Source organism: Lithobates pipiens, unplaced genomic scaffold (assembly GCF_037356315.1).
Source record: "Lithobates pipiens isolate NorthernLeopardFrog02 unplaced genomic scaffold, aLitPip1_a1.2 Scaffold_19, whole genome shotgun sequence".
In the NCBI taxonomy this organism is placed as follows: domain Eukaryota; kingdom Metazoa; phylum Chordata; class Amphibia; order Anura; family Ranidae; genus Lithobates; species Lithobates pipiens.
The window spans coordinates 144,311,335-144,325,225 of NW_027507764.1; the positions used below are offsets into that span (position 1 = coordinate 144,311,335).

Genomic DNA, 13,891 nt, shown 5'->3' on the forward strand with positions numbered 1-13,891 from the left:
ACAAATGCTTGCAGTGATTTAGTCATTTGATTTTATTGGTCTTTGTCCCTAGATATGGTTTTTAAAAGTCATGATTATCTGGGCCTTGTTCTTCATCTGACGCACAGATTGCTTAAAATACAACTTTGAAAATTACTTGTTTCCAAAGCAGTTTTTATCTCTTGCGTATGTTGAGGCATCATGTGTTAATTGACAGAAATCTTTCTTCTATGTTCCCACAGTTCCCACAGTCATTTTTGTTGTTGCTGAGGTATAGTGTTATATTCACAGTGTATGTCTTCTGATCTAACTTACTTTATTTATTATTTAATACCACAACATAAAGGACAGAAATGTGATAGAAATAATAGCAACATATCAGACTTTACCTTTAAACAGCTATTATTATCAGAATACAGTTTGTGATTTTTAGAAGGAAAGTGTCAGGATGACCTACCCTGTTTCCCCGAAAATAAGACCTACCGTGATTGTTGGTAATGGCTGCAATATAAGCCTTACCCCCCAAATAAGCCCTTCCCTTTTTCCCCGAAAATAAGCCCTACCCTGAAAAGAAGACATACAAGGACTTAAACTAGGGCTTATTTGGGAGGTAGGGCTTATATTGCAGCCATCACCAACAATCACGCTAGGTCTTATTTTCGGGGGAAACAGGGTATGTAAGTCATTGCTGACTTAACTTCAAAGGTGCATTTACTTTACCTTTCATGTATCTCATCAACATATCAATGGTAGCATTCTTCTCTTTTGATATATTATTTTGGTCAGAGTCCGTCCAGTCTCTGGAAGGATTCTGACAATAATATCTGGATGCACTGGCTTCCTGACTGAGAGATGGCTTCACCTCTCAGCATACGACTGAGAGCCAGAGCCAGCTGTGTTTGCCTCCCCTCCCCTCCAACCAGTGAGCGCTGGAGGAGCAGATTGGAGAGCAGTGACTGAAGGTCACTGCTCTCTGCTCCGAGCAGACTGAGAACTGTGGTCATGGGATCTCAGTGTTAGATCTGATGATAGGGCAGCATAGAGGTAGGTATAGATGTATATATTTTTTTATAAACCCATTCTTCCCCTTTAAAACTGCATTCACACTTGTGTGTGTTAGAGCTGCATGATTAATCATTAAAAAAATCACAATATCGATTCAACCCCCCCTCACGATCTTAATCCGGCATTTCCTTAATTCAGTGAGGGGGTTCTCTGCTCACAGCTGACAGCTGTCAAAAATAAAATAAAAAAAGAAAAACAAGCAGCCTGCCAAGTTAATCACAACTTTGTCAGCACTGGGAGATAAATATAAAGAAAGTATCTTTTAGTTCTTTTAGAACAAAGGAATGAACTTCGGTCTGTAAATGAGGTCAGTTTAACCTCTTAAAGACTAAACCTTTTTCTGACACTTGTTGCATACAAGTTAAAATCAGTATTTTTTGCTAGAAAATTACTTAGAACCTCAAACATTTGTGTATATATATATATATATATATATATATATATATATATATTTAGCAGACACCCTAGAGAATAAAATGGAGGTTGTTGCAATATTTTATGTCACACTGTATTTGCGTAGCAATCTTTCAAATGCAATGTTTTGGGAAAAAATACAATTTAATAAATAAATAAATAAATAAATAAAAAACAGTAAAGTTAGCCCAATTTTTTTGTATAATGTGAAAGATGATGTTATGCCGCGAGAATCGTGATCTGTATTCTAAGCAAAAAAAATCGTGATTCTCACTTTAGCCAGAATCGTGCAGCTCAAGTGTATGGAAAAAAAAACACCTGGCTTGCTTGCAGTGCTATTTATCGTTATTGGCACCCCAAACCAGCAAACAAGACATGCGGCTTTGCATGCAAAACAATGCACATCAAAAGACACAGTTAAAAACTGAACAAGGCTCAAAAAAGATACTTGATATTTTTTTTTTGCTATGTTTGTTGCATGTAAGGCAGCCCATTGAAGTGAGTGGCCTTCCCTAAGCATGAAGCCTGACAACACACAGAAAAGGCACATATGCACAATGCCTGATGTTGTGCTACATAGTGTGAATGGGGCTTTAAGAGCTCATTCACATAGGCAATCAGCCCTAATAAGCATCTTGTGACCTCCTGTACAGCAGCACTCAGATTGGGAGAGGCGGACACAGCACTCAGATCCATTCAGGTGTGCTGCATGGACAGGTGCTGTCAAACATAATGCTGACTGGAGGAGAATGCAAAGGGATGAGTGTGCTGCGGTTCCTTCACTATGAAATTATAGGCTGGGGGTAGGGAGGTAACCAGAGGTTGTATTGCATAACTGCAGTAGTGAAAATTCAGGTTGCCCATGGGGTTGTGCTGTCTAGCAGGACATTATAAATCTCAGCTTTGACTGGACAAAATTACAAATCCTTTGGCAGGAAAAACAGCTTCCACACCTGTATTTCTTGTATGTATTTAGCTGTTTATCTATAATTTCCCTTTAAGGTTGGTGACATATTGACAGATGTCTCTGTATGAACAATTGGTGAAAATACACTATATTATTAAAAGTATTGGGACGTCTGTCTTTACATGCACATGAACTTTAATGGTATCCCAGTCTTAGTCTGTAGGGTTCAATAGTGAGTTGGCCCACCCTTTGCTGTAATAGCTTCAACTCTTCTGGGAAGGTTGTCCACAAGGTTTAGGAGTGTGTCTATGGGAATGTTTGATCATTCTTCCAAAATCGCATTTGTGAGGTCAGGTACTGATGTTGGAAGAGAAGTCTCAAATTCATCCCAAAGGTGTTCTATCAGGTTGAGGTTGAAAAAGATTAGTGATGGCTAGATTCTGTTTTTCAAGTGCCCATCCCTGAAATGTTACTAAACAAACAAAATTATTTTCCCCAGAATGGGACTTAGAGTGGCACTTTGAAAATAACATTTATCAATATCAGTTTTTAAAGAATAAAAAATATAATGTATTAATACAAAATTTCATAAAACGGTGTGCACAAAATATATGGCATGCATTTAGACTAGTAATAGACTGTTCTTAATAGCATGTATGATATACAGTGTCTTCTGTCATCCGACATGTTTCAGAGATAACTGATAATTGAGAGTCAGCTGAAGAGTCAGACAGAAGGCTTTGCTGTTCGCAGTTAAAAACAAGCATAGGGTTCTGATCCTGCATCAGTTGCCCAATGTGGGGTGTGTAGAAGGGGCACACAAGGGTCACAGTGGCCACTGGGCCCAAAGCTGACAATTCCATAAGGTTGAAGCTGTTAAAAAAATCCTCTGTGTAGATATCAAGAACGATGTTGGGGTATCAGAGGTGCTCAGAGCACAGTGGATCTTAATGTCCCTTCATAAACAAAAAAAGAAAGGCATGGCTGTGTCATCTGTTAATGCCGGGCAGGATGTGTCATCTGAGTATCGGGTTGAGGTCAACATCAACATCAGTGCCTGACCCCTGGAAGAATGGTCAAACATTCCCATAGACACACATCTAAACTTTGTGGACAGTCTTCCTAGAAGAGTTGAAGCTGTTATAGTTGCAAAGGGGGGTCAATGCAATATTGAACCCTATGGACTGAAACCGGGATGCCATTAGTTCATAAGTTCATATGCATGTAAAGGCAAGCATCCCAATACTTTAGACAAAATAGTGTACATCTTTCTATCCTCTTGTGAGTCAGTTTAGCACCAGAGCCATTGGCTGCAATCTTCAGCGATACTAACAGAGACCCAAAAATCATTTTGGGTACGGGGATACGGGGTACTTGTAAAAATATAGGGGTTGCTATTGCTGACCATTTCTAAAAATTCTAGTTGCTTGGCTACTGATTCAGTGAGTGCAATAATTTCAGAGTTGCTAAATCAGAACTAACATAGAGATTAGTGTTTCTGGCTTTACTGGTTGCATGATTCTTGCAGGTCACTGGCTTAGGAAATACTGCTTCTAGAGGCGTCTGGGCAACTTGCTCCTGTAGCTGCACATTTCCTGATTTTGATACATCTCAGAACTGGTCTTTTACCTCAGTGTTCCAGAGCCAATAGGGAAGTGCCCAGTTGCAGTTCTGGACGTCAATGGACAACTCAAAGATCAAAATTGCATATGCATATGTAAATTACTTGATTTGGAGGTCCTTGGGAGCACGTGAGAATCTTTATCAAGGTTTAAAGTTTGCACTATTCTAAGAAATGAGAAGCAGCACTGCCTATAGATGCTTAGATCAACAATGAAGGCTGCTTGAACCTCCCTTTTGGCAAAGGGAGCCTTGACTGCTGGAAGCATGGTATTTCCGTGGGTGTTAACTAAAAAGAGGGAGGTTAAGTGGTTCCATTAGGGTGGACCCTGAAGCATTTTCCACTATGAGGAGTTTCAGATGTCACAAGAGTTGACTACCCAACAGCCCATTGTGTGTTTCGTCATAGAGTTATTGGCAGTTTTGACCTTACCAGCGATTGATATTGCTTTATGGGCTGTGAACTCAAGTTTTATTCAGGGGTCAGTTTAATGCCTGTCTGGCACTGGTGGTGAAGAAGACGAGCCTCTCAGACTATCTTGAGTTTATGTTATGGATGTTCACGGTATCACTGTGACTGGCATTGTTATGTGGCACTTTTGAATGTTGTTATATTTGGATACTTCAATAAAGCTGTGGCCTTCTCCTATTTCTGACCTAATCAGTCTAACCTAAACTAACCTATGCTTCTCAGCAGTCATGTGTACCTCTATATGGTAAAGTATAAATAAACCAGATAAAGTGTATATACTGTAACTAAATATATTGACTTTCAAAACAAATACTACTGAAAACTGCGTCATTTAAAAGTCGTATAAAGTGCAGTGAAAAATATTTAAAAAAAAGCAAAATTAAACTTATTTTATTATGAAGAAAATGAAAAAGAGGGGAACTCTGTTGCAAAGAAGTTGGCAAACTCTCAGGGAAAACACCAAAGCCTTTATGGTACGCAAGCAGGGCATTGATTGGTGATGTTATTTCCACTCACCTGGAACACGCGCTGGCTCCAGTGGATAGCGGACAATCACAATACAGTAGGCTGGTCATCCCAGGCACATTTTAATGTGAGTGCATATTGTTATGTTTTTAAGCACTTTTAAGTTAGTAAACGATGAGATTCTCTTCCTGGTCTGTGTTTCCCCTTTGGGTATAAGTGAGTACCATAAAGGCTGTGAGATTTTCTTGGAGAGTTTGGTGATTAAGGATAGGAGAAGACCCGTTGGTGGTGCAAATGCTTCTTACCCCTACTGGGAGTAGAGAGAGGGAGGTGGCATAGTAATAGCCAAAAGAGTATGGAGATTATTTCCCAAGGCACATTTAGACTAATATATAAACTTCACATTGATGCACTTTATTATAGGAGTGTCTAGTTTACAGTACAGGGGTATACATTATTGATCTGAGCATCTATAGGTAGCACTGCTTCTCATTTCTAAGAATAATGTCATATATATATATATATATATATATATATATATATATATATATATATATATATATATATACACACATATATATATATATATATATATATATATATATATATATATATATATATATATATATATATATATATATATAATATTACTTTTGCATCCCTTAAGGAAAGTCATATTTGAGTGCAAGTGTGTCCTAAAGTTAAAGTAGTATTCCAGGCTGTAACTAACTAAACCTTAAATTGCTGCCACCTCACTTCTAACTCCTATTCTAACTACCTTGTAGAAGAAAGATGCTTATACTTACCTCGTCTCAGGGCATTCCAGTCCACTCACATAACAGTTGGATTTAGGGGAGGGGAGAGCACCAACAACAGATGTGGTCAGGAATGACCTCACCCATAGGCTTACTATGACCCATCCGTTGTCGGCTGTCCCTCCTCTCCCCTGAAGCCACCACTGGAAGCTGATCATGTGACCAGACTGGATTGACTTGTGAATAGGTAAGTATAAGCATCTTCCTTCTACGGAGTAGTTTGAATTGGACTTAGGAAGGGCGGGAGCCGTTTTAAGCTTACATTGTCAAAAGGCCTAGAGATGTTGACTCTTACAAAGAAATAGGGGATTTTTACATTCAGAACATTTGTGATTATCTGTTGGGGTCATTTACACAAAAAAAAAAACTTTTTATGGATACATAAGACTACTGTGGCAATCCATCTTGATACTATGCAGCATGATTATAGGTATTTTAGAAGTCCCCTGTATGACATTTTATAAAAGAAATTTGATTTAAAGTTAGGAACCTTGCCTATGAAATTGTTTTTCATTCTAGGAAGGTTCACTGTAATTGCTAGTTAATATTTCAAATGTTAACAGGAATATTGGTTATGTGCAAACGTAATAAAAAATGTCATTAGCTGGGCACAAAACTTTAAGAAAGTCTATTTGCAGTTTGAAAAACACATCCTGGGCGGAATTGCTCCCCCTCACAAAAGCTCCTAAAGCTAACTTTGATAGTAATGGAAGAGTTAGGCATACCAATTGTGTTATTTTATGAGTTTAAAAAGTAAAATTCACGACCTTTGCATGGCATGCATTATAATGTAGCATTTTGTCTTGTCCATCTAACATAGTCAGTCTTCTCATCACCATGTCTTGTCTTTTTTGCAGGTACACACATTTCGGGGGCCGCACTGGTGTGAATATTGTGCAAACTTCATGTGGGGCCTTATTGCTCAGGGAGTCAGGTGTTCAGGTATGGTAACCTCATCTTATTGTTTTTATCAGCAATCTCCTGAATTTCACCATGTTTATTGTAAACACCGTGCTTTCTTCTCAATCTTTAAAGGTCAAAACACAACTGAATCCAAAAGGGCAAATTAAGATATATTGGTACATTGCCCTATAATATACAGGCATTGGGGTTAATCCTAGAGATTCTGGTGAGAAACAGAGACCAGTCTGACCTTATGCAGACCTTTCCATGATATCCCACAGTTTGCTTGCGTTTTCTGTTTATGGAAAGAGAGAAGAAAGTAAACTTCACTGGTGGGCAGACTGGCAATGATAGGATGAGAGTGCTCTGAGATAGTGATGGGAGAAGCTACTGTGCTGAGTGCAGATGGAGCATTGGGCACCGCTTATGGTATATTCTACAGAGAAATAAAGCATGAATAATAGATAAAGCATGGATTTTCAGACAGGAATCAGGCTGGCATTTTCTTCTCATTTGGCAGGATGACCATCCTACATCAGCCAGCAACATGTACACACAGACTCTTCTGCAAAACATGGCCCATACGGCATAAAATACACACACAGTCCTTGCACTAGCAATAGAACATTTACAAAGAAATAAACACAAATTCTAAATATTGCAAGCAGCTGTACTGTACTCTGGTAAAATGTTCTTAAATGATTACCCAAAAGCTCCAGTGCCAAGTATATAATACAACACAGAATGTGCATATGTACACAACAAAAGGTATAAGGTAAATAAATTGGCAATGGACCAATAAAAGGTGTTTCCATCTAAGAATTAAATGCCAAAACTATTATATCCAATTAATATATCCAGAGTACATTAATATATACAGAGTCCAGAAAGCCAATAAAAATGGTCAATAGCAACTCACTATTCTAATAGATATTCAGGAAAAAGGCAAACCGCTAAAATCCAAGTAAGGCTGCCTTCAAACTTCTCTATGCACAAGAAACATCAACTCTAGGAGACAATGTCAGTTCAATTCTCAGTTGCAGCAATCTTTGAAGGATTCCTGGTCACATGTATATCAGCCATTGTTTGTTGTTTATGGCTCAATAACAAGCTTCTTATACATTTAATTTTGCTAGTTATTCTCATCTCTACACAAGTTCCTCTTTCTACATCTGTGCACGTGCGGCCAGGGATCCTGTGGATCCTGTTGCATCTGAGACAGTGAGCTGAATGTGGGACTAAAGCCGGCCATACATGGAAAAATGTGGCAATTTCAGCAGGGAACAATTCAGCCAGCAAGGGTACATTGATAGAAATTTGGCGGGTTCAGAAGGGACCATGTATGGGCACTGATGGATTTCCCCCCTGTATTAGTGCTGCAGGCTATAGCCAGTAACACTGATCTTAGTATTCTGACAGTGGTGGTCTCCCCACTGTCCCTGAAGCCTCTCTGGTGCTCTAGCTGGTGGTCAAAGCCTTGGCATCATCGGGTACAATGCAGGAATGGTAGTCCTGCTTTATAAGTGAGGAGTTCCGTTTTAAACAATGATTACTGTGATTATGTTGTACATGAATGAGAACGTAAATAAATAAATAACTATGCAAAGTTCAGCTGATCTGTGCTTTTATGTGTTTAGTGAACTGAAAAAGGCAAATAAGGCATGGTAATAAAAAATACCCCGTGCTTTCCAGTGTTGTGAATAGAGGCTGCTGTGTGCTTGGTTGCATTGTACTACAGACTTCTAAATGTGTCAGTACATGTGGACTCATCATGTACAAACAGAATTCTGTAAAAAGCATAGAGTAAGGCTATTTATTAAAGGCTGGACACTTCATAAAGGGATTTCAACTAATCTACAGGGTCATTTTATAAAGGATTTTGTCCTTTTTATTTTATTTTTATAAGGTCATAAGGGTTTAAACAGATACATTTTGTACTATTAATATAAAATCTTTTAACAAATAAACATTAAGTACAGGGTTTACCTATGACACATGATTCACATAGTATTATAGGTTTTCTAAAGGGAGAGCACAGCAGAAGCTGTTTGATTTCATACTCTCTCTCTGACTGAAACCTCCTATGAGGTCCGCTAAGCAAGCAGGGGGAGGGTGTGAGCAGTGGTTCTAACTCATTCTATTGTGTGTAAGCTGTATAAGGACCAGTGTTGAATAGACTTTTGTTAGTATCAGAAGGGTTTTACGTTACCATACAATTCTATAGGAATGTAAAACCCACTTATAGCAGTTCAAATGCAGGTTAGAAGGCTGACTGCTGGCCAGATGTGCTTGTCTGACAACTCTGAACGATATTAGAAGCATATAAAACTTATATTAAATTGATGCAAACAAAGGCCCATCAACTGATAAATGTTTCTGCAACTGTGGACAGCGTGGTGATGACATACATACCTGGTGGTCCTGCCCAAGCCTGGTTGGGTTCTGGTCTAGGGTTTTTGGCTTACTGCAGACCCTTTTCCACCTAACAGTCCAAAGGGATGCTAAGCTAGCCCTGTTACATTGTACAGTACCTGGTTTGTTCCCACCACAGCAGAAACTGGCCACTTACCTCTTTATAGAGGCTAAACGGACTATAGCTCAAGCCTGGAAGATCCAACAAGTAGCTTTCCAAGGGGTGAGGACATGCTAGACTGCTGTTAATTCAAGAATGAATGTCCAGTATTGTGAATGACTCACATGCCAAATTTCTCAAAATTTGGGAACCATGGATCTCTTATGAGTTCCCCACACTTCTAGCATCCTGTTTTGGCCTTGTCTGACTCCCTTCTGCGGGGCTACCAAGTCTGAGTTCTACCGGTCCCTTTCCCCCTCTCCTATCTATGACCCCCTCTCTGCCTTTTCGCTCTTCTCGCTTTCTTTCTGGTTTCTCTCAATCCTGGTTCCTGCCGTTGCCTCCTATGAAGGAGGGTTGCTGGAGAAGAGCCTCCCCTTTGGCGACGATTTTGGGGACATGGCATTTTATGCAGTATTCATTTTTTGATATCATCCCCTATTTTCACAATGTCATAGGATAATTGTGAACGATATTGATCACTGGTCATTTTTACAAGTTTCTAGCCTCTGTGGGGGTGATCAACGAGTTTGTTTATGATTCTCTTGTTTCCCCAAAAACTCAATAAACATATTGAAACAGAATGTGTTGCGATTCCTGTTCAAAATTGCATGCAGTTCCCGCACCACATCATTGTGAATTGGAAACAAGACCTGTTTTTCTCAGTTTAATTTAAGTAACACTTAGAGGTCTGTGTTGGAAAAGGCAAGTTATATAACAGGAACTATATATATATATATGAATTGTACCATTCTATCCAACAGGTGACACTTCTGTATTATACTGTGTATTCTCTGTGGTAATGTAATCACAGGATGTACCTTCTATATCTACAGTGGTGTGAAAAAGTGTTTGCCCCCTTCCTCATTTCCTGTTCGTTTGCATGTTTGTCACACTTAAGTGTTTCGGAACATCAAACCAATTTAAACAATAGTCAAGGACAACACAAGTAAACACAAAATGCAATTTGTAAATGAAGGTGTTTATTATTAAAGGTGAAAAAAAATCCAAACCATCATGGCCCTGTGTGAAAAAGTGATTGCCTCCCTTGTTAAAACATACTATAACTGTGGTTGTCCACACCTGAGTTCAATTTCTCTAGCCACACCCAGGCCTGATTATTGCCACACCTGTTCACAATCAAGGCATCACTTAAATAGGAGCTGCTTGACACAGTAAGGTCCACCAGAAGATCCTTAAAAGCTACACATCATGCCGAGACCCAAAGAAATTCAGGAACAATTGAGAAAGAAAGTAATTGAGATCTATCAGTCTGGAAAGGGTTATAAAGCCATTTCCAAAGCTTTGGGAATCCAGTGAACCACAGTGAGAGCCATTATCCACAAATGGCAAAGACATGGAACAGTGGTGAACCTTCCCAGGAGTGGCTGGCCGCCCAAAATTACCCCAAGAGCGCAGCGACGACTCATCCAAGAGGTCACAAAAGACCCCACAACAACGTCCAAGGAACTGCAGGCCTCACTTGCCTCAGTTAAGGTCAGCGTTCATGCCTCCACCATCAGGAAAAGACTGGGCAAAAATGGCCTGCATGGCAGAGTTCCAAGGAGAAAACCACTGCTGAGCAAAAAGAACATCAAAGTTCGTCTCAATTTCTCCACAACACATCTTGATGATCCCCAAGACTTTTGGGACAACATTCTGTGGACCGATGAGACAAAAGTGGAACTCTTTGGAAGGTGTGTGTCCAAGTATATCTGGCGTAGAAGGAACACTGCATTTCATATAAAGAACATTATACCAACAGTAAAATATGGTGGTGGTAGTGTGATGGTCTGGGGCTGTTTTGCTGCTTCAGGACCTGGAAGACTTGCCATGATAAAAGGAACTATGAATTCTGCTGTCTACCAAGAGATTCTGAAGGAGAATGTCCGACCATCTGTTCGTGTACTCAAGCTGAAACGAACTTGGGTTCTGCAGCAGGACAATGATCCTAAACACACCAGCAAGTCCACCACCGAATGGCTGAAGAAAAACAAAATGAAGACTTTGGAGTGGCCTAGCCAAAGTCCTGACCTGAATCCTATTGAGATGTTGTGGTATGACCTTAAAAAGGCCGTTCATGCTCGAAAACCCTCTAATGTAACTGAATTAGGACAATTCTGCAAAGATGAGTGGGCCAAAATTCCTCCAGGACGCTGTAAAAGCCTCATTGCACGTTATCGTAAACGCTTGGTTGCAGTTGTTGCTGCTAAGGGTGGCCCAACCAGTTATTAGGTTTAGGGGGCAATCACTTTTTCACACAGGGCCATGATGGTTTGGATTTTTTTTCACCTTTAATAATAAACACCTTCATTTACAAATTGCATTTTGTGTTTACTTGTGTTGTCCTTGACTATTGTTTAAATTGGTTTGATGTTCCGAAACACTTAAGTGTGACAAACATGCAAAGGAACAGGAAATGAGGAAGGGGGCAAACACTTTTTCACACCACTGTAAGTGTGTACTTGCTTGCTATTCACTTCCTGTTTCTATCTACATGATGTAAAGCCATAATAAAGATAATCCTCCATCAAAGTAAAGAATTCTCTCTGCATTCAATAAGCTTCTAAGCGTATGATTCAATAACCTGCTAATAGGTTATGGGTTCTAGGCACCCAGCAGCACCCAGAGGCACTGGAAAGAATACTCAGTGAGTACAGAGAAGTCTGTGAGTACTGTATGCAAGCTACTGAGACATGGCAAGTGGTTCAGATGTGAAGTTTGCAATAGCAAAGCTGACCAATGCTAATTACCAGCTATGAAATTTTAAACTGGAAATGCTTTTTAGCATGGATGACTTGTGGCAAGTGCTAAATACAGACAGACCCACAGATGGAGAGACTGAGGAATTGGATAGGAAGTATAGACAAGCAAAGCAATTATAAGCTTGCTAGTGGAAGATGACCAGCTTATCCACATAAGAACAGAGAAAATGGCCAAAGGTATGTGGACTTCATTACTGAAATTGCACGGGCGTTCAAGTCTAAACAGCAAACTGTTTTTGCTAAGAAAGCTTTACAAGATGAGACTACGAGAAGGCCAGCATATGTGTGACCAAGTGAATGCTATGCTAGAGATCATAGATCAGCTACCTGCCATTGGAGATGACATCCAAAATAACCATATTATTGTCCTGCTCCTATGCAGCTTTCCAGAGACATTTACTGCTCTTTTTAACGCTTTAGAAATGAGACCTGAGCAGCAGCTGATGCAAGATTATGTTGAAGGGAAATGAATCAATGGATATGACAGAAGGAAAGAAAATATGCACCAAGATGACAAAGCTCTTAAGACTTACAAAGGCACAAAGCACAACAAATAAAGCAGAGCCTGTTTTCACTGTAAAAGGACAATCACTTAAAAAAGGACTATTCTATCAGAAAAGCATCTATGGTCTTAAACAATCTGCAAGGATGTGGAATGAGAAAGTGAACAAAGTGCTTACCAGAGGGGGATTCTCAAGAAGTAAAGCAGACCACTGTCTCTACTCCAAGACTCAAGAAGACAGATGGATATACATCCTTCTCTATGTTAATGACATTATAACTTGTTTTGAACAAGAAGGGGATTACAATCAGATAGTTCACAAGCTGGAAGAAAATTTTGAAATCAAAGAGCTAGGGAACATTAGCTGCTATCTGGAAATCCAAATAGAGAGAGAAGATGGAAGTTATCTTCTCAACCAATCTCAGAAAATCTCCAAAATCTTGGAACACTTCCATATGCAAGATCCAAAGGAAGTGAAAACTCCTATGGAACCAGGCTACCTAAAGAGCAATGAAGCAGAAAACATGCTACCCAACAATGACATGTATCGCAGAGCTGTCGGTAAGCTACTATATGTTGCCACTGTGACAAGACCAGACATAGCCACAGCAGTGGGCATACTATGCAGGAAAGTCTCAGCTCCCTGTCGGCGTGATTGGAACGCAGTAAAAAGAGTGATACAGTATCTTAAAGGAACAATTCAGATGAAGTCAAGCCCCATACACACTATCAGATTTTCTGCTGATTTTTGTCTTCCGATTTACCAAAACCATGCAGTGCAAGGGCCTGCTTGATTGCATACAAATTGAAACTGTTTTTTGACCTCATATTATATGGTTTTGGTAAATCTGAAGGAAAAAATCAGCAGAAAATCTGATAGTGTGTATAGGGATTTACATTTACCAGCAACATCAAATCCAACACTGGTCGGGTATGCAGATGCTGATTGAGCTGGGGACTGACTGCACAGACAGCAAATCCACAAGTGGATTCATCTTCCAGTATGATGAAGGAACCATAAGTTGGTTTAGTCGAAAGCAAGCAACTGTCACTCTATCTTCATCTGAAGCAGAGAACATTGCAGCAGCATACTCATGTCAAGAAGTGCTATGGCTTTGTTAACTTTTTGTGGACAATGGGATAGACATGTCAAAACCAATTCCCATTTTTGAAGACAACCAGGGACTGTATAAAGTTTGTGCAATATGAAATGGTCGATCCTAGGACACATCGACATCAAGTATCACCTACTGATGGACAATCAAGAGCAAGGTGTTGACATTCAATACTGCCCATCAGTGGAGATGACTGCTGATGCACTCACCAAGACTTTATTGAAGGAACGTCATAGTTATTTCCAGAAGAAGCTGAATGTAATCTAACAAAGCACATGCTGTTGAAAAAGGGTGTTG

At 39.6% G+C, this 13,891-nt stretch overlaps 1 protein-coding gene across 2 annotated transcripts in view; it reads left to right on the forward strand.

Moving 5' to 3' along the window:
- CHN2 (chimerin 2) overlaps positions 1-13,891 on the forward strand; it is a 465,335-nt gene that overhangs the window by 404,345 nt on the left and 47,099 nt on the right. For both annotated transcript variants that reach the window (XM_077491359.1, XM_077491360.1), the window contains one exon: positions 6,595-6,679. In XM_077491359.1, the coding sequence (XP_077347485.1) occupies positions 6,595-6,679 (85 nt within the window). The remainder of the gene's footprint in view (positions 1-6,594; positions 6,680-13,891) is intronic.